Source organism: Galleria mellonella, unplaced genomic scaffold (assembly GCF_026898425.1).
Source record: "Galleria mellonella isolate WM207_F2 unplaced genomic scaffold, CSIRO_AGI_GalMel_v1 utg83, whole genome shotgun sequence".
NCBI classification, from domain to species: domain Eukaryota; kingdom Metazoa; phylum Arthropoda; class Insecta; order Lepidoptera; family Pyralidae; genus Galleria; species Galleria mellonella.
Window position 1 is genome coordinate 6,236,882 of NW_026442162.1, and position 25,921 is coordinate 6,262,802.

Genomic DNA, 25,921 nt, shown 5'->3' on the forward strand with positions numbered 1-25,921 from the left:
TTACCATTCCATTATCACCCATAAAAAAAAACACCTGAATCCTCAGGAATGGCATCGCATGGGTGGTATCATGGGCGAAACAGTATACTCTGTTATGTCCATGGTACTGCTTATGTCTATAGGCGACGGTTACCGCTTTCCAACAGGTGCGCCGTCAGCTTGTTTGTATTCTAAGTTGTATAAAAAAAAATCATTTTTCGTGAGTGCGCTACAGTAACTGGTAAAATGGTTAACAACTCAGTCTATTGCTTTGTTAATGTTTAATTAATGTTTACTTCGCATAGCCTGAAATTTTTCCATGTTTCCAAAACTGAAATGTCAGTGTATAGGAATGAAAAAGGAATGGACTCTAACTTACCCGCGTTATCGGTATACACCGGCGGGGCACCAGTGAACGATGATAGATGAGTATGAAGTAGATCAGTTAGCCCATCGTGACGAATCCAACAAGAATTGTTCACGATGGTTTCCAGGGGGAACCACGTGGAGGTCGACCTAATAAGGCATACTGCTACCAATGGGGCTGTCAAACTCCATTGCTAACAATCCCTTTCCCCCCAATTGGACGCGTTGTGTTAGATTAGGTGGCTTGAAATCTTTAGTCATATTTCAATTTATGTTTTTATTGATTACTATTCTTGATGGTAGATACGCTCTACGCTATAGAGTTCAATTTCACCCTAAAGGTGATGTGCAGAGGAATAAACGGTGATCATAGCTAGTTAAAAAAAAAATAACTGTCCGCCGGCGCCAGGTGTTCCGCGTGCTGAAGTCCATGGAGGAGTTGTGCGTGTACCAGAGCAACGGGATCCGGTTCTTGTCGTACACGCTGCTGCTGCTCGTCGCGTGCTACCTCATCGCCGCCCTGCAGCAGGCCTTCATGTGCTTTCAGTTAGTTTGCTCACTAAAATTACAGGCATAGACGTACATATGTGGTCCGGTGGGACCAGGTAGCCCGTGAATGAATTTTGGCCTACACTATTTGCGACGAAGAATATAGATTATTTATAACACTGTTATTATAGTCATTACACTGTTGTGCTCATGTGAAATGATTCCTGAAGACGAAGATTGACTTTGTACAAATGTCGATTGCTTGGGTACCTCTGTCCCATTCGTGTTTCTACCGTGAAGCAGTTGTGTTTGCATGGCTGTGTTTCGGTTTGAAGGGTGGGATATAGCGTGAAATTACAGGGTACAGAGGAATAACACCTGAGTCCTCAAGGATGGCAACGCATGGGGGGTATCATGGGCGAAACAGTATACTCTGTTATGTCCATGGCACTGCTCATATCTATAGGCGACGGTTACCATTTTCCATCAGGTGGGCCGTTAGCTTGTTTGCCATTCTAAGTTGTATAAAAAAAAATCTTCGTACCCTGGAATTTTATTGCTCTTTCTCGCTCTTGAAGGGCCGGCAGTCTAATGTTGTGGATGGACGGCGGTAGCCACTTATCATCAAGTAAGCCGCATGCTCGTTTGCCGTGTAGGTACATCAAAATACTACCATGCAAAAAAAGTTGTTGACAGAAACATGTATGAGAAAATGATAAGGTGGATTTAGGCTTAGCAAACCCTCGCTCTTTCAATATTCCTTCAATTTTATATAAAGTCCTCCTCTGGTTTTCTTTTTTTTTTATACCACTGAGGTGGCAAACAAGCATACGGCCCATCTGATGGTAACTGGTTACCGTAGCCTATGAACACCTGCAATACCAGAGGCATTACGCGCGCGTTGCCGACCCTGAAGAAACCTCTTTACCCCCCTTTTGAAGAACCCCATGCTGTAGTGTCTTGGGAAATTGTAAGTATATAAATTACATAAAATTTAGTATGGAATTGGCGTAGCATTTGGCGTTCCATTGTTTCTGCCTACCCTAATGGGAGACAGGCGTGACAGATATGTACTCGTATGTATGTATTAGTATGGAATTCCCGGTGCTGGTTAAATCTATAGGTTAGGTATTACTGTTCATTATCAGATTTGTCGTCAGCATGTTTACTATTCTACAAGTAAGTAAGATAAAAATACTAATTACAGATTCGGTTACTGCCTTGTGACGAACTTCACTCACTCCCCATATTGGTCTCACGAGCCGCTGGACGGAGCCGCGGTCGAGGACAGGCTCACGTTCGGACTCTACTGGGCTATATCCATGATTACTTTCACTTGTTTGTATTTACTATTAAATAATATTTATATATTTTGTAAGTTGTAGACAATAATGGCAGAATAATTCGTTCAAATGTCGATTTAGTAAAAAGAATAGAAAGGGAAACTGTAGTCATGCAAATATTGCATCTAAATAGTGACGAGGAAGTAAAAATTAATATGCTACAACTCTTTTTCAACTCTTTTTGCCGTGTGCTCCCGACATAGAATAGGTCAGCCTTCCTTTCCCATGTGTGTCATAAGAGGCAACTAAGGGAGTGCGAGGGATGGGTAGCAGCGTCCCTCTTTAAAGCCTAAATGCGGTTGCCAATCCGCCTGCCCAGCGTGACTACTGGCAAAATCTGCCTAGGGGGAGGCTAGGGGGTGAATGTTATGGACATAACAAAGTATATTGTTTCGCCCATAATACCCCTCATGCGTTGCCATTCCTAAGGACTCAGATGTTATTCCTCTGTAGCCAGTAAGTTCACGCCATATCCCACCCTTCAAACCGAAACACAGCCATGCAAACACAACTGCTTCACGGTTGAAATACGAATGGGACAGAGGTACCCAAGCAATCGACTTTTGTACAGAGTCTCCTTTTGTTCAGCAGTGGACGGTTAAAGACTGATATGAATGAATGAAGAATGCCATCAGAAATTAAATCCGCCCTGTAGACATATTGTAATGTGTGCAAAAGTACAAATAAATAAAAATAAATAAATAAATTAATTATTTTTTAAGTCCACGATATCGCAGCTGGCAAAGCTAAAGAACAAAGCAAAAATATACTGGTACAGAAAACGGAAATCTTGAAATTAAACACTGATATCAAACTCCTTGATCAGCATGCTAGCTTGTAGGCTAATAACCTCACTTATGGAGACAGATCCGTGTTCTGCTGTAAGTCGTTAAAGAGTTGCACTCTCACATTACACCAAAAACCATCAACGTGGCTGGGTAACAAGCAACAATTGGCTACTTTTCCATTCTTCTGCAGGCCACCTAGAAATGTGGGGCCTCACCAAGTGGGATAACGTACTATACACCATGTTTGTGCTAGAGGTGTGCATTGTGCTGCACATATTCATCGAAGCTGCGTACTCTGCTACTATCGTGGTTACCACGGCGTTAAGGTATCTTTTTTGTACAAACATACATTCCACCTGATGGCAAATGTTGATGAGTATCTGCAATGCCAAAGCATAGGACATACCAAACCACGTAAGTTGTGTGTGTTCCCAGTCATTGTATATACTTTCTTACCCTTCAAACTGTAACATATACATATAGGGGGAAAGGGATTGATAGTAATGGAGACTGAGAATCCCATTGCTAGCAATATACCCAGGTCGACCTCTTCGCGGTTCCCCCTGAAAACTATCATGGTTAATACCAGATGAATTCATCATGATGGGCTAATTGACCTGTTTTCATTCTCATCTATCACCCTTCACTGGTGCTCCGCCAGCGTATCCCGTTAGCGCAGGCGGGGTTATTACCATACCATTTTCAATCAATAGATGATAAAGTACTCATGCAGGCTATTAGAAGTCTCAGTAATGCAGATAGGCAACCTTTTCAATAATGACAGAAATTTCTAGAAATCTCCATTTCATGTACTTCTGCCGTTTTCTTTTGTCTCATGTGACAGCAATGTACAAGTGATTCCTCTAGAATTGCCATTTTTCATGGTGTGGTCAATATGGTGGCTTACCAAGAGGCAGACAATACATATATGTTACATGTTCGTAGTAGGTAAAAAAATACGATTGACATATTTCAGAGAAGATTACGACTCAAGCATTGGAATGGTAAAGGACTTTCTGATAAGGAACCACGTAGACCCCGTGATAAGGCAACGCTTCATCACGTATCTGCAGCTATGCTGGTACACAGATAAGGTAAAGAAAATCTGATTGAAGCTCTGACACGAACTTTTAGCCAAGAAGTAGAAAAAATTGCACTCATATTCTTTCTATAATGTTCTTATCAGCTTGCTTAGCATTCAAGCTATATCCTTGCTTCTGAGTAGCACTAAAATTCCAAATATAGGTTTTGCTATTATATGAACAATGTATCCTTATAATTTAGCTGAGAATCATTTGTAGGTGCTTCAAAGCATCACATGTACTGAAATAATGTGACGTACGACGAATGTCTTGAAATTCGCACAAGAAAGAGAAAGAATTGATTAATTAATTATTTTGAATCGAAGCATTTGGCGTTCCATTGTTTATGCCTACCCTAATGGGAGACAGGCGTGACAGATATGTATGTATGTATGTATGTAAAGAGAAATAACAGACTCGCATAGTCGAAGGCCACAATCACATAATGATGAACAACTTGATTGGCGGTTGAGCATAACTTGAATATTTGCAACTTGCAGGCCTATTCGTTGTCGAATAAGAAAACGTCCATCTTCTACGATTTGCCCCCGCACGTGTATCAAGATATAGTGGCCAGTCAGCGCAGCAAGTACCTACTGACTGTTCCCTTCATCAAGGTTGTCGGATTTATTTTCTGTGTTTATATTTCACTTGATCTCCATCGTGGACTTATCTCCGAGTGGTGAAGGAGCAAATATACAACGTGTTACCACACCTTTTTAACTCTAGAACTTTTCAAGAGGCGACTAAGAGAACAAGAGCAAAGGTCCTCTAGACAGAATGAGATAGCAATGTCGTATCTCTCATTCAAATTCGTATATCGAAAGATAGGAAAGAAAGAGATCGATTATTTCGTTATACGAATAATTCGTATTTGTATATCGAAAGAACGATTCGAATCGTTCATTCGATAATGATTCTATCGGTGGATTCACTTGCCAATAAGGACGTGACTGTGGAACTACGACTTTTAATATCGTACATACATAGGATATTTCGTATCCACTCGTATTCGGGGGGTCTACCATGAAATGAAATTCCGAATTTTCGAGCTCAATTTCGTGTTATTACGTTCGTACTGAAATCGGCTCAGTAAATGGTGCTTAACATTTTGTTCATAATAAATCCTACTATAATAGTTCAGAAGAACGATATTTTAAGATATTTAATAATTTTAAACAGTATTTACTATGTAATTTTAACATCAAATTTCTGTTTCGTTCGTGTCCGAAATTTCGAAAAATGTTTCATGGTAGGCCCTCTGATTCACGTTAGCGATGTCGTGGGCTTAACTAAATAAGATGAGAGAGCTACTAATAGGTGTTTGTATGTTTGTTACTCTTTAACACTACTCATGCGTGGGTGTTGACATTTGGCGTCAAAGAATTTCTAGGACGCCTTCGTTAAACGCTAAAAATCCCTTATTAGTTGCTGGGAAATGAGGATTTGAAGCATGTGTCGTCTGCGGCGCGTTTGTTCTACACGTCGCCGAACGAGGTGCTGCTCAACACCGGCGACATCAGCTACGAAATGTATGTCATCAAGCAGGGCATCTGTGAGGTCAGCACTAGTCTCTTGAATCGCCAGCATATACCGACAGCGCAGGAGGAACTACCATTCCATTGTCACCCATTAAAAATGAAGTCTCTTGGATTATTATAGTCGTTATGTGTGTTTGTTTTGTCTCTTCCTCTGTCATAAAATTTAATCAACTACTTGTCGGTTGCACTGTTTAATTTCCGATTTCCTTCATGAGCCTGGGCCCATAACCTGTTGAAGGCGATTCCATTTTTATCTTGCTAAATGCGAAAGTTTGTAAAGCTGCTCGGTTGTTTGTTATTTAATTATTCTTTAACGGCAGAAAAGATTTAAATGTAACTTGGTATATGGATAGACTATAACTTTTCTTTAAACACAGAATACTTTTCATGCGAGCAAAGCCGCGGGAAAGATTTAGTAGTATTATATTATTAATAAAGTAAAACTGACGTAAGTGTAGTAATGACTAGTGACACGTCCTGACTTCGCACGGGTAGATAGAATATTATTTTCGAAAATTATATACATATAGCCTATGTTGTTCGTTAATATTATAGTTTTCTATAGATGAAAGAATTTTTAAAATTGCTTGAGTTTATCCGTTACAAACAAACAAACAAACAATCAAATCTTTCCTCTTTATAATATTGCTATAAATAGTTTAAATAGCTTATGTTTAAATTTAAATACTTATAAAAATAAAGTACTATAAAACAACAGATGTTTATGTTATTAAAACAATAAAAACTTTTTGTGTTTCGTTTTAATTTCTAGATTTTCAACCCTTACACAAGAAATTCAGTTGGTTTTCTCGGTCCAAAAACCCATTTCGGTGTCCTCGAATGCCTGCTACGTGAGTAAATATTTTTTTTTTATACCACAAAGGTGACAAACAAGCAAACAGCTCATCTAATGATAAACGGATGTAAAGTAAATTAAAAAAAAAAAACTTTTTAATAATGAGAGTATCTGCATTACGTTTCAATCACTTGTATATTTAATTGAACTCATCATATCAGCCTTTAGATGCCCACTGCTGAACATAAGCCCTTTGGGGCTGAACATAAGCCCCTTGGGGAAACTATTTTTACTTCGATGGAAGCCCATAAGCCCCTTGGGGAAACTATTTTTACTTCGATGGAAGCCCCTTGGGGAAACTATTTTTACTTCGATGGAAGCCCATAAGCCCCTTGGGGAAACTATTTTTACTTCAATGGAAGCCCATAAGCCCCTTGGGGAAAGTATTTTTACTTCGATGGAAAAAATTACATGCATTACTCATGATACCTATTTGCAGGGCCGTAGCTAGACCCATGTTTAAGGTAGGGCAGAAGCCATAAATAAGTAACTTCGTAAAAGCGAATCTGTTTAATTTTCTAGGGGCTTTCATTTTAAGGTAGGGTATTGCCTCTCAATGCCTCCCCCTCCTCATAGCTACAGCGATGCCTATCTGTTATTTAATTTTTTATTGAAATGTTGGACTTTTTTATATGTTCATTTTTAGTTTTAGTTGGAACTTTCTAATTGCAAATATTTTACAGCGTAGACATTTTTTCCAGAGGGAGACTTTGTACAAAAGTCGATTGCTTGGGTACCTCTGTTCCATTCGTGTTTCAACCGTGAAGCAGTTGTGTTTTCATGGCTGTGTTTCGGTTTGAAGGGTGGGATATGGCGTGAAATTACTGGGTACAGAGGAATAACACCTGAGTCCTCAGGAATGGCAACACACGGGGGGTATCATGGGCGAAATAGTATACTCTGTTATGTCCATGGTACTGCTCATGTCTATAGACGACGGTTACCACTTTCCATCAGGTGTTCCGTCAGCTTGTTTGCCATTCTAAGTTGTATAGAAAAAAAAGACAAGTCTAAATAGAAGAATGCATTTAATACAAGAAGGAAAATTGTGTTTATTTTTGTATAGTTTTGCGATATCTTAGTCAAATTGGAAACTGAGTTTAATGATTATTTTTGAAGAAAAGCAAGGACTATTGTTTTTTACCCATGTCAATTTTGTAACTTTTACAATTTACCTCGTTTTTTAAGGCTATTTATTATTATTAATATACATAGGTTTGCCTGCTTACTACACAATCCGTGCGGTGACTCATGTCCAAGTGTTCTCTATATCGCGGAAAGTGCTCTCCCATGTCACCGACCTGCCGCAGATTAAGGATGCTATCGAGTTCGCTAAGACTCAGCCGGTAATATTCGATAATTCTAGAATCCGTCTACTTTTGCACGCATAAAAATAACAAATGCATAAGAGGGAAAAGCTAATGAATAAATAAAAAGATAAATCATTTCAAAAGATAGATGAATGAATCAGTATATTTTTTATTTACATTATATACAATAAACAAAACAGGACAATGACCGTAGCTAGGAAGGGGGCGGGGAAGGATTGAGGGGCAGTGCCCTACCTTAAAATGATATGCCCCAAGAAAATTAGATAGATTCGCTTTTTCGAAGTGACTTAGTTGTGGCTTCTACATTACCAAAAAGTTCTTTTGCCCTACCTTCAATTTGGGTTTAGCTACGGCCCTGAGCAGGACAATTAATAAATATAACGATACAGTTGTATATGTACAGTAAGGCGGTCTTATTGCTGAGAGCAATCTTTTTAATGGTAATGGATTAATTAGTCTAAAGGTTGCAGTTAACTGATTGTATAATTGTACAATTTTTAATTTTAAATGACTAATTTCGAAAAACAAATTTGTGCTTAGCATTGGTGTAATTAAAATTATTTGCTAAGGCCTTGACCCCTCAAAAAGATACATAATGTACTCTCAGACGTGTATTTGCGTGTAACTGGAAGCTCCGTTCATATTTTGAGGTGGACACCATATCTCAGATTTTGGGATGGGTACGGCCCATCAATCCATTTTTAAACGAGCCTATAATTCCCAGGTTATTTTTTAAATTAGATTTTTAGAGTTTCATGTACTTATTGTAAATTGCAAGGAGTATACCCGTCTGATGATGCGACGCTTCTCGTTCTTATGCTACGAGCCGCCCAAGCCTACTCCTAACAGGGAACAGTTCCCGCTGCCCAAGAAATACGAGATGGACTATGAATACCTGCATCCCTTCAGAAGACTTGGCTTTTTATCCATATTGAGGTACATTTTTCTGTATAATTTTTTTTTAAATAATACAGGGGAGGGGGTTGTTAGCAATGCGGACTACCAGTCCCATTGCTAGCAATATATCCTATTAGGTTGATCTCCACGTGGTCCCTCCCGGAAACCATCGTGTCCAATTTCAGGTATATCATCATGATGATCTACCTTTTCATTCTTACCTATCACCCCTCACTGGCACCCCGTCAGTATATACCGATACCGCAGACGGAGTTACCAGTCCATTATCATCCATAAAAAAAAGACTAACAATATTAGCACAAAACGAGAAAAATAGATGAAATCGATTTCTGTTCTATTGTACTACTGCGGATATTGTGCGTCGGAACTCTTTAAGTAGCTTCATGGTGAAATTCACAGTTTCATATTTATAAACTTTGTTAGTATAATATGTGTACCATCAAACATCATGATGCATACGTTAGGATCTCTAAATCAAAGAGAGTCAGAGAAAGTGTCCAAAAACATTAAACCTTACCAGAAGGAGACTTTGTACAAAAGTCGATTGCTTGGCTACCTCTGTCCCATTCGTGTTTCAACCGTGAAGCAGTTGTGTTTGCATGGCTGTGTTTCGGTTTGAAGGGTGGGATATGGCGTGAATTTACTGGGTACAGAGGAATAACACCTGAGTCCTCAGGAATGGCAACGCATGGAGGGTATCATGGGCGAAACAGTATACTCTGTTATGTCCATGGTACTGCTCATGTCTATAGGCGACGGTTATCACTTTCCATCAGGTGGGCCGTCGGCTTGTTTGCCATTCTAAGTTGTATAAAAAAAAAAACCTAAAAATGTCTACTGATCTATGTGTAGGTACATCTTCCCCCGGTTCACGATCCGTCCAGATGGCGACTACCTGGTGCGGTACGAATGCCTCCGTGCGGCGTGCGCCTTGGGCTCCGCGATGCTGTTCCCCGGCTATTCGTACCTGGTGCTGCAGTGGCCCGTGCTCTACTTCCTCGCCTGGCTGCTCGATATCTCCGCTTATTTTGATATGTATGTCCTGATATTTTTTTCTTAAGCCAAATAAACAAAATGTATCTAAAATTACCTTCTACTTATTCCGGAACAAAACGTTTTTAACGTATTTTTTTATCTTAAAGACACATTCTGAAGATGAGTTTTTGTAACTGACTCTAATTAAAATCTGTTAGCTCCATGACAATAATCCATCATTTAATCAGCCTTTAACTGTTCCCTCTTCGGGTTTGCCAGAAGTTGTCACGCTTGGCAGGCGGATTGGCAACCGCGGTTAGGCTTTAGGGATGTTTTGAGAGAGACGCTGCTGCCCATTCCTCGCCCTCTCTTAGTCGCCTCTTACGTCATCCACAGGAAAGGATGGTGTGGCCTATTCTATGCCTGGACCATATGGCCAATGATAATAATTAATCAGCTGAAATTCGACCTGCATTATTTTATTGCAAAAATCTTTAATTCTATTATCGAACTAGTTCCATGCCCCATACCATGGTTACAGAAGTTACCCAATATTGCCTTTCTGATGCCAGTACAAGTGCTTTGAAAAATGGATTACAAATTTTGAAAGACAATTGAACGTAGCAAATTAATGCTTGTAAACATAATTTATAAACTCTGTAACATGTTCTAAAATGTCAGTTTTCAGCGCATGCTGGTGGGCTACTTCAACGAGCACGGTATCCTGGTGTTCCACCCGTCGAGCACCGCAGCACATTACTTGAAGGGCGCATTTATCGTGGATCTGATCGTTTGCCTGCCTTTAGAGTATTTGGAGGCGCCAGGAAGGGAATCATTCCGTAAGTCTTATATGTATTTTATTAAGCGTAGTGTTTACGCAATATTATATAATTGAACATGTCTAAATGACATTTTTAATATTCGGTTCAATTAATTATAATTTGTTTCTAATGGGCAGGATCTTATAGTCTATAATCTTAAAAATAGTCCATGATTATTTTCATACCAGAGGGAGACTTTGTACACTACTGTCTCATTCGTGTTTCTACCGTGAAGCAGTTGTGTTTGCATGGAGAGGTGATATAGCGTTAATTTACGGTACAAAATGGAGTCTTTTTTCACATTAGTCCTGTTATGTCCATCTAGTCTAAAAACTTTCCATCAGGTGGGCCGTCAGCTTGTTTGATTTGTTTACAAAAAAAAAAGATTAAATCTCTCTTTCGCGCTTATTTATTTATTTATTATAGGAACACCAACATCATATTGCATTATAACACATATAACAAACATTAAATACAATACAATATTAATGCACGTGCCTATTAAAGGTATTCACAGCATTTGCTTTAACATAACTATACAGTGTGAAATGAAGTAAACAATTTTAAGGAATTAAATAATGTTGGACTACAAATATTTTATTATATTAGTTATAGAAATATACATGTAAGCTGAGTTGTGAGTAATATCAGTAAATACGATTATAAGTGAATTAAATTAACAAATATTTGCTCTTGAGGAAGCAAGCGTTTTTCAGCGATGTAATTCACTAAATTATAAAAATAAAATGCACTTTGATATTGTAGTTGTCAGAGAAATAAATAAATCAGGAAGTGAATTCAGCAATTTTCAGTTTCGTTTACCAAACTATCAAATCCATGTGTGGCCGCGTTTAGACACTATTTGCGTACATACATAGAGATAGTTTAGTTTCTTTGTAATATAAATTCTTATTTAGTTAAAGTTCCAGTTAAAGTATTATTTTTAGTACTTACAGTAGAGCGATCCTCTCTCGTATATGACGTTCTCAAATACGTTCGTTGCATGAAGTCAAGCTCAGTATAACAGTATAAAAAAAACCCTTTCATCGTAGACGACAACTACCGGCTGACGCAAACGCGACAGTTCCTGATGCTGAACCGCCTCCTGCAGCTGTACCGGCTGCCCAGCGCCATGCTCACCCTCTCCGGTTACATCGAGAGGCGGGATATACTGCTCGTGTTAGAGGATTTGACAAACTAATTATGTTTTGAGTTTATATATATATATATATATATATATATATATATATATATATATATATATATATATATATATATATATATATATATATATATATATATATATATATATATCAATACAGGTCTTTAGTATTCGACTTCTCTTTCCTATCCCATAAAGTACATGCCATGGAGATAAAACTTTTACATGCATCCACTCACATGCAAGAGAAGATCTCTCCCACATTATTCTTTTCACTTCTCACTCTCCTCTTATACACACATACACACATATCGTTCACCTAATCCATAACTTATATCACGAAAACTACAACAGACTCTTTTGCATTTTTGGTTCTAAATTTTGCTACTTTTGTTTCAAAATATTTCTTTCACTTACAAATGTAATACAACAATATATGGAAGAAGACACTGACTCCTGAAATATAAAATTTTCATACCCATCTCAGAAGTCAGGGAGTTCATATTTTATTAAAGTAAAAATGGCTACCAATAATGGGTATAACATGATCATTTGCAGTATTAAAGCCATCCCGCTCTTTATGGCCTTGCTGAATGTGCTGACGTGCTTCGTCGTCTACTACTCAGTAGAGATATTCTGTTCTATGGACGACACCGGGTGGCAGATCATACCTCACAAGGACAAGGGTGGCTCCTGGATTGAACTGTTTAGCTCGTCCTGTTAGTTTACCATACCAAATGTTATTTTTAATTTTAAATCTTTTTGTAGCCAATGGTGTTTTATAGTCTGTCTGTGTTTAAAAAAAGAAATCGTATTTTCCATTTATCTATTTGTTTTTCTTTATATTAAATGTCATATCTAAAATCTCTAATATAAAAAAGTGCGTATTTCTACTTATTCATAATTCCTATGTTATTGAAAAACATTTGGAGTTTCTTGCCCTTTATTTTGGCAACTTTCCCAATCGGATTCTTTAATTAATGAGGCAACAAACATGCCAATAAGTGTTTTAATAATTAAAGTCTATAACCTATAAAAAACCGTTTTCTTTTGTAACAAAACCAGTTATTTCGATTTAAAAACTATACTACTTTTTAAAGCGTAAACTCTTCGATTCGATCTCGTTACAGAGATTAGTCAAAAAAGATATTTCTCATCCTTTTCTTATTAATTTAGCCTATGATAATGTAGTACCTAGTTGCTACAGTTTTCAGTTTTATAATTACCGAATGATGTTTTTTCAAATGTTTTCTTTACTGATCGGGCTAATGGCTGCTTCAGTTCGGTTCAACGTGACGGAGACGCCGTGGAACCTGCACCTGGCGTCGTACTTCTGGGTGGTGTTCGAGACCACCACCACCGGCTACAATATCTTCAACCCGAGCAACTTCCACCTCATGCGGGTGTTGTTCGCCGGAATGGTCATTGGTATGTATTAATTACAAGCATAAAGATTGTGCAAGAAATGTAAGATATATATCTGCAAATGCAAGATAAAGTAGGGTCATTTGAAGTTAGTATATATATATATATATACATATCAGCAGCATCCCTTTTAAAAAAATCTCTAAAGCCTAATTGCGGTAGCCAATCCACTTGCCAAACATGGCAACTACTGGCAAAACCCGCCAAGGGAGAGGCTTATGTTCAGCAGTGGACAGTTAAAAGCTGATATGATAATATGTAATGTATAAAACTAATCTACGAAGATACCAGTTACACAAAGGTACTTAGTATGTTTTATAAGGCAACTAGAAGAACTTTATTTTTAAAACTGAATAATAATAGTCTTTAACAATTTTTTTGGACAGTCAGAATGTTTTTTTAATAAAATTTTTTCATCTCTGTATGTTTTTAATTGGAAATTCTACAGTATAGTTTAGACATAGATAAAATTATATTTCTTGTCTGTAGGTTAATCGTAAGCGACGGAAACGGAAGTGACGGTCGTTCTAATATTCCAGTAGTAAAGAAATAAAAAAAAATAGAGCTATAATTGGCAGTAGACATTGATATGTGTGTTGCAGGTGCGATGATAACAACGTACTTCTCTGTGCGCATCATCAGCATCCGCGGGAACGTAAACAAGGCACTGGCCAGCTTCCAGGAGCACATGAAGGATATGCTCGTGTTTATGCGCAGAGAGAATTTAGATCAAGATCTGCAAAAGTATGTTTCTCCAATAAGTATTTAGGCATCTGTCTCAAAATATAGATTCATCATCATCAGCGTATTGATGTTTTGGTTATAAGTATTTCTTTTTTATGCAACTTATAATGGTCAATAAGCCAACTATCCATCGGATGGAAAGTAGTACCCGTTAAAGCTTAAACAGTGCCGGTATTAAGGAAGGAGAGCAATCAGGAGGCGAATGTATTTTGTACTATCGACATTATTACTACAACAAGTGTAACCATGAAATACCGAGTACAATTAACAGAATCCAACATCACTCACATGCAGGGACTACACTAGCTATAATGAGGCACAAAAACACAAATCCAATAAATAATACCTTGTTTGCAAGTCCATGCGTATGACAGTAATTTTCGCGGCAATTGCTCCTGTCAAATACGCAGGGTTGCCATACTATTTTAATAATTTCATCTATAGAATTATTACTACGTCAGAATACTACTACTTCTATAGAATTACTACATTATCTGTGAGTAACATAGACTATAATAAATTATTTTCGAATATTTATTATAGTCTATGAAATTTTTATTTTTTTACAAACCCGCGCGAAGCTGAGCCGGATCACATTTTATAAATCATAATATGTTCGTTTGTAGAGTGGTCCTGGATTACTACGAGTATAACTGGGATAAAATGGGCGGAGTGAATTATAGACAGGTGCTGAAGCTGTGCGATCAAATCACGCTGCGTACCGACACCATCCTTCATATTTATGGGCCAACATTTGCAAAGGTTTTTAGCTTTTTTTTATTCATGGAAAGATTTGATAAACTTAATGCTGTTGTGGCTTAACAATCTGCCTGGGGCGAAGCAAAAAGTAATGTAAACTACTAGTCTACATTAATAAAATAAAAAGTAATAAAATAAATAATAACCCTTTTTTGCATAACGGTGGAAATTTCCATCATAACATTGAATGCCTAAAAATTATATAAAAGAACAAGTTCACTTTAAGTTGATCGTGTCTGGATACCTTTTTAATGTCCATTGCAGAAAAAAGCTGTCAAATTTATTTTTTTGACCATTTTTCCTTCAATTTTGAACATGAATTATATCACCTTCATTTATTTCACCAATAAAAAAAATCATGCAAACTAAAAAAATAACTTTCCAAATCGGTTTAAAATTGGCGTTGTAATAAATATAAAAAAAAAAAACAATCGAATTGAGGACCTCCGTCTTTTTGAACTCAGTAGAAAAATCTAATTATATCTTCGTCATCAGTGTCCGTTCCTAGTGAAATGCGACGTGTCTCTACTGCGTCACCTAGGCCGCGCAGTGCGCAGCGTGTACTTGCTTCGCGACATGCCCGTGGTTGAGCTGCACGACGTCATCGCCGACATGTACTTCGTGGACTACGGCAGCGTCGACGTGCTCGACACCAGCGACGACAACAGTACGCTCTCCAAGCTCACCAGGGGCAGGTACACTTCTTAAAATCATTACAAAACGATGTTTAACCACCATATTCGTTAACGGATTTTGCTGGACTTTGCGTCTCAGGAGACAGTTTACTCTTTTTATTTTATTTTTTTATACTACTTAGAATGGCAAGCAACCTGACGGCCCACCTGATGGGTAGTGGTAACTGTCGCCTATAGACATGAGCAGTACCATGGACATAACATAGTATACTGTTTCGCCCATGATACCACCCATGCGTTGCCATTCCTGAGGAATCAGGTGTTATTCCCCTGTACCCAGTAAATTCACGCCATATCCCACCCTTCAAACCGAAACGCAGCCATGCAAACACAACTGCTTCACGGTAGAAACACGAATGGGAAAGAAATACCCAAGCAATCGACTTGTATACAAATCATTTAGTAATTTAGTCTAGACTTTGTAACTTCTGATAATTATTACTGTATTTACTAAAACTTGTATTTTACTTAGATTTTATTTGATATCTATTAGGAAAGTATCTTTCTTCATAACCAAAAGTTAAAAAGTTGGAAAATACTGTATAAAATCATTTTCAAAGTAGCCTGAATAGTGACCTAATCGATGAATGGATAGATATTAATCTTTAATTATGCAACGGGGTAAGCAGAACTGGTGTCAAAGATATCTATTCTTATACGCTTACCTTACTTCTCTTTTATAATTCGTCTCATATAATACACACTGGTTTCGCACAAAATCAAATAGCCGTCTATCTGAACATAATAAGTATGTCTAGGCCTCCCTGGTAACTGCTATATCCAATTTCGTATTATATACACTCGTAAGTATATTTATGTCTTTATATTTTGAATAAACATTCTTTCCACATCCAGATAGATAGATAGATAATTTATTTACATTACTTACAGCACACAAATTACAATAAAAAAAAACATACACATAATACACAGTAAAAGAGATAAAAGAATGAAAATAAAAAAGCACAAATAAAAAAAAACAAAAAACAAAATATATAAACTAACAATCTCCTTTCTTTCCCTTCCTTCATGCGTGTGCCATAGTAGCACAAAATGGTCACAGCTCAGTTTATTGCTTTGCCCTATATAGCGTGTTCGGTAACCTGGACAAGAGCGCGACAGCGCGGAGCTCAGTAACATTTATGGCCAGCAGTCGCGTCCACCTGCTGCAAATCAACTCCACTGCCTTCCACCACATCATCAGCGACTTCCCCGCCGTGCTCGCACTCGTGAACAAGTATCGCTCCAATAATGCGGTCAGTCTTGGCATTGTGGCATTATGTTATCACCTTTAATTCAGCCGTCAGGGGTAGAGGATTATTTGTAATGAAGTGTAATAGTCTTGTAATATTATGCCGACTTACATCTAATTCTCCATGGAAATCATTAAATTCCTGGTGAATATATCACGATGGTCAACTAAATAAACTTCACCTTCAATCCAGATTGGTATCTCACCAGCATACACTAATAACGCACCCTGGATTATCACTGCATTTTAATGGAAAAAAACAATCGTATAAGGTCTTAAACTACTTGCAATGAAAATTCTGCATTTACTGAGTTCCTGAGGTTGTCACTCCATCAATTGTGGGATCATTTTACGGTGCATTTGTTTATATGGGTTCGAAAATTGAAATTCTTTCTACCAATATTGTTGTGTTCACGGCCACGTATTTATTAACGCAATCAGCAATAAAAGTTATCTTGTCAAAAATTCGTAACGACCATGCCAGATATGACCCATGCACAGGTTATGATCCAGTTTAAAAAAAAAAAAACTGTTTCGCAATAATATACAGATATAAAATATTTACAGGACTATATTATTGGCAACATGGGCGAATCCTTGCGTACCTGGAAGGAACAGAGCCCAAGCTTGCCCGCCGTGGTGCGAAATCGCAAAGGATTAATAAAGCACCTCCATTTAAAGGAGAAATTCATCCAAATGTACCTCATCATAGTTTCGTTGCTGTGCATATATTTAGATGTGTACAACGCAGGCTTCCAGGACAACAGGACTGTTCTGATCATCATTCTGTATGTGTTAGACATAGGGTTTTATGTGAAAATCTTGGCGTATTACTCACTCCCTTATATGGTGGATTCGCTGGATTTCAAAAAGGTTCTATTACCTATAAGAAGGACGTAAGTATAAAGCAACTTTGTGAATTTCTATTACATCTACTAGTATTATAAATTGTGAAAGAGTTCGAATGTGATTGGATGTTTGTTCAAATTCGAAACGTCTTTAATCCAATAGACTTTTAAATCGTTATTTTGAATGTTTTTCTTACTAGGTTTGGAATGTTTAGTACATATACTGTTGAAACAAGCATTAGTTTAGAACGTTATCTGCTGAGAAAAACCTGCAAGAAACACAATAGTTACCTTTTTAATAAATTTAGGTATAATATTTTTCAATTACGTTTAAACACTTGAAGGGATTTTAATGAATTTTGGTATGCATATAAAATACATCTTATCGCCGTTAACCGTCCACTGCTGAACATAGGCAGAACCCCTTGGGGGATATTGCTAGTAGATGCCACGCTTGGCAGGCGGGTCGGCAACCGCAGTTAGACTTTGATGATGTTTTAAGATGTCCATTCCTCGACCGTTAATTTCCTCACCATTATTTTCCTCATTCCTCTCTCATTTCCTCATTATGTGCCTCAGCTACGCCTCGGCCCACATTTTCACGTTCGTCCATCTATGCCTCAGTTGCTGGCTGCTGCAGTAATGTACTATTATATATTAATTTTGCTATTTAGTTCCGGTATAAGATAGGCCACCTCTTCTTTTCCCTTGGGTGTCATGAGAAGTGACTAGTCAAGACTAAGGGAACTTGACAGTCGAAGGATGAACAGCATCGTCCCTCATAAAACATCACCAAAGCTTAACTGCGGTTGCCAATCTGTCCGCTTGTGCTATCGGTATACACTGGCGGGTTACTACTAAGGGATGATTGGTGAAAATGAAATCAGAAGCTCCGTCAGCGTATATTGTTCGCGCAAGTGGGGTTACCATTCCATTATCATCCGCTAAAAAAAGTAAAGATTACAAATTAATCATATATTACAGGTATTTCAACAGCGAATTCAAATACGACCTGTTATCATGCCTTCCGATTGAATTGCTGAGTTTGCTCTCATTCAAACATCGCTGGATGCTGTTCTCTTGGCTGAGGTTCAACAGGATATTTCGAATTGTAAGAATAAGTTTGGATAATAGGGGTAGATAATATATAGTGATTTCGGGGGAAAGGGATTGTTAGTAATGGAGACTGAGAATCGCATTGCTAGCAATATACCCAATCAGGTCGACCTCCTCGCTGTTCTTCCTGGAAACTGTCATGCTTTATTCCTAATGAATTCATCACGATGGGTTAACTGGCCTGTTTTCATTCTTATCTATCACCCTTCACTGGTGCTCCGCCAGCGTATCCCGTTAGCGCAGGCGGGGTTACCATACCATTTTCACCCATCAAAAAATAAGTATATATATATATATATATATATATATATATATATATATATATATATATATATATATATATATATATATATATATATATATATATATATATATATATATATATATATATATATATATATATATATATATATATATATAATATCATCCATTATATATGTATTAGTTGGCTGACATAGCCTTCCTCATAAGGTAGGTTTTGCCAGCAATTGCCATGCTAGATAGGCGGGTTGGCAACCGCAGTTACGTCTTTGTTGATGTTTTAAGAGGGATGTTGCTACCCATCACTCGACTATTAAATCCTTACGACCCTCTTACGATACCCATGATAAATAAGGGGTGGCCCGTTCTATGCCGGGACAATATTGCGTCACAGGTGGGAAAGGGATTATGCAAAGGAGTATGACAGTCCCATTGCTAGCAGGTCGACCTCCACGTGGTTCCCCTGAAAACCATCGTGAACAATTCTTGTTGAATTCGTCACGATGGGCTAACTGACCTGCTTCATCCTCATCTGTCATCCTTCACTGGTGCCCCGCCGGTGTATACCGATAGCGCGGGTGGGGTTACCATTCCATTATCATCATTTAAAAAAAAAATATGGCGTCATAGGTGAGAAAGCGATTATGCAAAGGAGTTTGACAGTCCCATTGCTAGCAATATGCCCTATCAGATCGACCTCCACGTGGTTCTCCCTGGAAACCATAGTGAACAATTCTTGTTGAATTCGTCACGATGGGCACGTCACCCATAAAAAAAAATATGGCGTCACACGCTTACTTGTTGTATACGCTCTTAAATGTTGATCATATGCGGAGGTGACGGTGTACAAGTCCCTGAAGCGGCACAACGAGCGGCTGTCCATCAACCTGCCGTTGAGCACGGCGTGCGCGGTGCTGGTCTGGTTCACGCTGTTCGTGCACACCGCCGCCAGCCTCTGGCACTACGTCGGCCTCATGGAGGAGCACACGGAACCGCGATCCTCGTGGATACATAACAGTTGAGTATTGAGAGCTGGCCGTTTATCGATGGTAGAAAATAAAATAGAAATAACTTGGATTTAATAAATGCAAGATGATAGGTGAGGATGAAGTCAAGTCACCAGAAATTAATGCCATTCTCCCATGGCCGTAGCTAGGGAAGGGGGGGAGGCGCAATGCCTTACCTTAAAAGGCCCAATACCATTAAATATTAAGAAAATTAGACAGATTGTACCCTGTAAATTCACGCCATATCCCTTCAAACCGAAACACAGCTGAATGGGATAGAGGTACCCAAGCAAACGATTTTTGTACAGTCTCCCTCTTTTTATAACATAAGAAGCAATGACCAAGCAGCTCACGATAGTAAGTGATTACCGCCACTTACTATTGCGAACTGCTGCAATCCTGGATATATTTTGTACGTGATTTCTATTTAAGAGGAAAAATGTTCTTTTCTCTATGGTTTCAATATTGTGTTTATATTTAACATGCTTTTTCAATGGTTTTTTTTTATGGGTGAAAATGGTATGGTAACCTCGCCTGCGCTAACGGGATACGCTGGCGGAGCACCAGTGAAGAGTGATAGATGAGAATGAAAACAGGCCAGTTAGCCTATCATGATGAATTCATCAGGAATTAATGATAGTTTCCAGGGAGAACCGCGAGGTGGTCGACCTGGTTGGGTATATTGCTAGCAATAGAATTCTCAGTCTCCATTACTAACAATCCCTTTCCCCCCGCTTCTTCAATGATTGACAGACGCTGGTGGTAGCTGGTGTCACAACTATTACATCTGTTCGGTGTACTTCATACTGACCACCTTTACGCAGAATGGAGTCGGAGACATCATGCCCAAGAAGCAATCAGAGGTACGCCTTTACTTATTCTTTCATTTAATAATTAATTTAGGGGCGTTTTCATGCGTTTGTTTTTTAAATTTGTACACTGATTTGTAAATGGTAATGAATGACTTAGTTGTGCTAATATAGACATTTTATAATGATTTATATTCCTTCCATTTGATGCCACTCGAAGCACAGAAGTCGATTGCTTGGGTACTTCTGTCCCATTCGTGTTTCTACCGTGAAGCAGTTGTGTTTGCATGGCTGTGTTTCGGTTTGAAGGGTGAGATATGGCGTGAATTTACAGGGTACAGAGGAATAACACCTGAGTCCTTAGGAATGGCAACGTATGGGGGATATCATGGGCGAAACAGTATACTCTGTCATGTCCATGGTACTGCTCATGTCTATAGGCGACGGTTACCACTTTCCATCAGATGGGCCGTCAGCTTGTTTGCCGGCGGAGCACCAGTGAAGGGTGATAGATGAGAAAAACAGGCCAGTTAGCCCATCATGATGAATTCATCAGGAATTAACCATGATAGTTTCCAGGGGGAACCGCGAGGAGGTCTACCTGGTTGGGTATATAGCAATGGGATTCTCAGTCTCCATTACTAACAATACTCCCCCCCCCCCGCAAATCAGGATTAAACGGATTGATCCCGTTGATTGATTGTGCATGTTGATAGAATTTTGCTTCTGCAGACACTTGTTGTACCATCACATGTGGAGTGTTTATAAAATAAAAAATATATATATATTTAAAAACAATACCACAGTTGAAAGCGTCTGTAACGCGTGACGTTGATATTTACTGATCTTTTTCAGTTTTTAGGTCAAAAATAAAAAAAAAATAACCGGATAACATTAGAAAATATGTAAAAAATCAGCAGTGTAAACACCGGCGATATTATGTTACCTGGGTACATGACGTCGTCAGGGCGTGTCGAAACATCTCGCGTACGTTTTGAGCGTATGCCAAGGAGCACATGCTCGTATCGTGCCTTTATGATTTTCATAATTTCCGTTGCGCAAACTATTTGAAGTACTTTTATAGATCGATCCACTCGAGTTCGGGGGAATGTTTGCTCTCTAACCTTGTTGATTTACAATACGTAATCGTAGCACTGCTATTTTGGAACGTGACTTTCATTATTTAAATTCAATGGATTTGCTATTATTACAATTTACATGGATAGATTTTTTTTTTTATTTAAATTATTTTACCACTTTCCATCAGGTGGGCCGTCAGCTTATTTGCCATTCTAAATTGTATAAAATAATAATAATAAAAAAAAATCTGTTATTTTCAACCAGGTGGTTTTCGTGTGCATACTACAGATAATATCCACCATGGTGTACATGATTTATGTGGGCGAATTCTCCAACATCATCCAGTACCAGTCATTTAGATCAGTCGGCTTCTACTGCAAATACCTAGAGCTTCAGGTACGCTGAATTAACTTAATTAGATATTATGTAAGGCGATCCGGCTCGGCTTCGCACGAGTAGACAGAACTTTCTAAAATCGATACATACAATAGGGGGAAAGGGATTGTTAGTAATGGAGACTGAGAATCCCATTGCTAGCAATATACCCAGCCAGGTCGACCTCCTCGCGGTTCTCCCTGTAAACTATCATAGTTAATTCCTGATGAATTCATCATGACGGGCTAACTGGCCTGTTTTCATTCTCATCTATCACCCTTCACTGGTGCTCCGCCAGCTTATCCCGTTAGCGCAGGCGAGGTTACCATACCATTTTCACCCATATAAAAAAACAATACATACAATAAAAAATGTTTCAGCCAATTCAACTGATCGGTTATTTTATAGCATTTTATATGTGATTCCTTAGATTGATATAACTTTTTTATTTATGAACCGATTGAAATAAAATAAACACTAAATGTTAAGTGGAGCAAACTATAACGAATTAGTGAAAACCGCATTTAAATCTGTTAATCCGTTTCTTAGATTAGCGTGCACAAATGTACAGATAAACAGACAAAAATTCTAAAAATCATTGTTTTTGAGTTCTATTGCATTCATAAAACCCCCTTATAATAGTTTTTCTTATATATTCATGTACAGACAGTGACCAGTTACGATTTTATTATATGTATATAATATGAGGTACAAAGACAACTGATTCTTGTAATAATAACGTTTGACCTTAATAAAAAAAAAAATTTCTAAAAACAACAAACAAATGTTCAAAACATTCGAAATTCAAAGTCGTAATTCAAATCTTAAATCGTCATCTTTTATGATTCTACCGCTGAGTTGGGAATATCTATTAGTGTTTTTATAAACAGCTCATTACATCGTTTGATTGTTGTATTGTAACGTAATGCTGAATGTAATGTATCAGTATCTTATCCCATCTTCTGTTACCTTCTTTCAATATTATTATATACCTCTACACGGTTTACAAATATCAAAACTGTCCTAAAGTCAGTGTTGCCAGATGCGGTTTTTGGTTTTTGCTCAAATGTCGAAGGTTTGTTCTTCAAACCGAAACACAGCCATGCAAACTTAATATACGAGGTTTGTCCGGAAAGTACGTATAAAAGTTTTTTAAAAATTTTATTTTACAATTATTCAGGTAAATCCATTTTATCCCCTTCAAAGTACTCCCCTGTGACATAATGCACTTGTGCCAACGCCGTTTCCACTGTGAGAAGGCTCCTTGAAAGTCCTCTGGTTGTAGGTTTCTCAGCTGCCCCGTCGTAGCTTTTTTTATCTCATTTATGTCCCCCAAATGCCGCCCCCGAAGTACCAATTTGGTTTTTGGGAACAAGAAGAAGTCACACGGGGCCAAATCCGGCGAATAGGGGGTGTTCGGTCACCGTAATGGAATTTTTACTCAAAAACTCACGGAACGATCTTGGCGCAAATTTTTTTCATTTGAAGTTCGTTTCTTAGAATTTCGTGGACCACGGTTTTGCCCAAATTAAGCTCTTCAGCCACCTGTCTGACCGTTAAACGACGGTCCCCATTAACACAAGTTCGAATTCTTTCCACGTTTTCGTCGGAATGTGAAGTGGAAGGACGTCCTGAACGTGGGTCATCTTGAACGCTTTCTCGGCCCTCTCTGAATCTTTTTAGCCACTTGTGGACGGTTGGTTCCTTCACAGCATCATCCCCATAAACTGTTCTGAGATCGGCAAAAATTTCACGGCCATTCTTGCCGAGTTTCGAGAGAAACTTGATTACGACGCGCTGCTCTTCAAAATGGCTCCATGCCGACGGGGTTTCGTTAAGAGGTTTTAGATGGCGTGACAAGCCATTCGCACCGCACGGCGGTCAGACCAGAACTGAAGCATTGTTAGGGACATAAGGAAGGGGTCCTGCGCTTACCTGGCCTCCCCACTCCTTTTTCTCGCATTCCAGAACACTTTTATACGAACTTTCCGGACAGACCTCGTATATTGATTTTTACTGCCTTTTGTCATGAGTAACAATGCGAACGACGAGAAAAAGAAGAAAGATCCGCACTACCTACATAAGAATATGATATCTTCTGGTTTGCTACCTTCATTCGCATGTTTCTTATGAATAAAGGTAGCAATATGATTTATAAAAACCAAAACTGCCAAATAATTTACTCAAATTTCACCAAGCCCGTTTTACTTTTCTCTAAAAATTTTTTTAACAATTTCATTTATCCAAAGTTTTTCGAACAGAATAATTTTTACCCAATTGCAAAAAAATACCCAATCTGGCAACACTGAATACAGTTTCCAACGTATAGACAAAACATTTATAAATATTTTACTGCATCAGGTTTTTTTATTTATTTTTTTTTTTATTCTTTATTGCACAATAAAATTTTGTACAAATAGCGAGCTTAATGCCATATGGCATTCTCTACCAGCTAACCATTGGGTAAAAACAGAAAGCGTATGAAGGGCAGATGTGGTGAAAAATATGTGACAATATGTTTTTTTTTTTTGTTAAAACATTTTTGCCAATTCAGGAGTTTTTAAAGAACAATCGCGTATCAAAGAACCTGGTGGCGGTGGTGAACAAATACTCCCTACACGTATGGCGCGAGTCGCGCGGCGAACAAGTGCCGGACCTCCTGAGGAGTGCGCCGCGCTGCCTCAAGCTGGCCGTCATGTCTGCCGCCTACCTCGAGCATCTGACCAGTGTAAGTTTTTTTCATTCACATTGAGTCCGAGTCCCCACTCGGATCCGAGTGGTGAGCATAGTGGCCATAGTGGCGGTGCTTTCCATCCAAAAATCCAAAACAATGTTTTTTTTATTAAAATAATAATAATAACCATATATATTCATCCATATTTTTAAATATTCGTATATACTTAATCAAAATTCGCCTTAAAAAAATTGGTTCCCAGCTATTATTTTCCATTAATTTCGTAGGCAGTGGATGTGTTAATGGATGACAATAGAATGGCAACATATATATATATATATATATATATATATATATATATATATATATATATATATTATATATATATATATATTCTGATTCTCGTATTTAAAAATTTGCTATCAGCAAAACCTACCCAGTTGATTGTTATTACTATACCGACAACTGACAAATAACCTTAGGTACTTATCATAAATACAAGGTGCTTACAAATCGTCATAGTCGTAGAATACCGACGGATCTGACAAAGATTACATATAAAGATCCGTCAGTATTCCACGACTATGACGATATGTCATACAATTAGATCTTAAAATGCATTTTCGTTGCTTGGATGCTTCGGTATTTATTTATTTCATTCTTTATTTCATTTTACATATAAAAAAAAGTGACAAGTTATATAACAACATCATTCTTTTCAGAATCCCGTCTTCAAGAACTGCGAACCTGCTTTTCTGAGACAACTTGTGGGACATTTACAGTTATACATTTATAATGAAGGTAAAATACATGATAATATTTGTTGCTAGTAACAGATAGATACGCTGTCAAGCGGCCTCCCTGACAGCTATCGGAGTTTCTAGTACATTCGCCATTATGTGGCAACTAACCTAACTTCGTTCCATACCTATTGTCCTTTACCAGTGAGGAATGATAGATGAGGATGAAAAGGTAATTCAGTTAGCTCATCGTGATGAATACACCTGGAATGAGGGAAAGGGATTGTTAGTAATGGGGTCTTATTGACCCATTGCTAGCAATACACACTATCAGGTCGACCTCCACGCGGTTCCCCCTGGAAACCATCGTGGACAATTCTAGTAGAATTTATCACGATGGGCTATCTCACCTGCCTTTTCATCCTCACCTATCATCTCTCACTGGTGCACCGTTAGCGTATCCCGATAGCGCAGGCGGGGTTACC

General features: G+C 38.1%; 1 protein-coding gene across 1 annotated transcript in view; it reads left to right on the top strand.

Moving 5' to 3' along the window:
* The window catches only part of LOC113513870 (uncharacterized), a 44,387-nt gene that overhangs the window by 15,270 nt on the left and 3,196 nt on the right, over positions 1–25,921 (top strand). Inside the window, exons 15-39 of the mRNA XM_052901931.1 lie at positions 755–891; positions 2,042–2,172; positions 3,156–3,291; positions 3,942–4,059; positions 4,548–4,664; positions 5,476–5,607; positions 6,361–6,439; positions 7,660–7,790; positions 8,554–8,711; positions 9,546–9,728; positions 10,350–10,507; positions 11,542–11,668; positions 12,210–12,370; positions 12,933–13,079; positions 13,679–13,820; positions 14,447–14,582; positions 15,075–15,274; positions 16,365–16,530; positions 17,094–17,422; positions 18,359–18,485; positions 19,588–19,768; positions 20,512–20,621; positions 21,912–22,043; positions 24,577–24,750; positions 25,419–25,497. Coding sequence (XP_052757891.1) covers positions 755–891; positions 2,042–2,172; positions 3,156–3,291; positions 3,942–4,059; positions 4,548–4,664; positions 5,476–5,607; positions 6,361–6,439; positions 7,660–7,790; positions 8,554–8,711; positions 9,546–9,728; positions 10,350–10,507; positions 11,542–11,668; positions 12,210–12,370; positions 12,933–13,079; positions 13,679–13,820; positions 14,447–14,582; positions 15,075–15,274; positions 16,365–16,530; positions 17,094–17,422; positions 18,359–18,485; positions 19,588–19,768; positions 20,512–20,621; positions 21,912–22,043; positions 24,577–24,750; positions 25,419–25,497 — 3,691 coding nt within the window. The remainder of the gene's footprint in view (positions 1–754; positions 892–2,041; positions 2,173–3,155; positions 3,292–3,941; positions 4,060–4,547; positions 4,665–5,475; positions 5,608–6,360; positions 6,440–7,659; positions 7,791–8,553; positions 8,712–9,545; positions 9,729–10,349; positions 10,508–11,541; positions 11,669–12,209; positions 12,371–12,932; positions 13,080–13,678; positions 13,821–14,446; positions 14,583–15,074; positions 15,275–16,364; positions 16,531–17,093; positions 17,423–18,358; positions 18,486–19,587; positions 19,769–20,511; positions 20,622–21,911; positions 22,044–24,576; positions 24,751–25,418; positions 25,498–25,921) is intronic.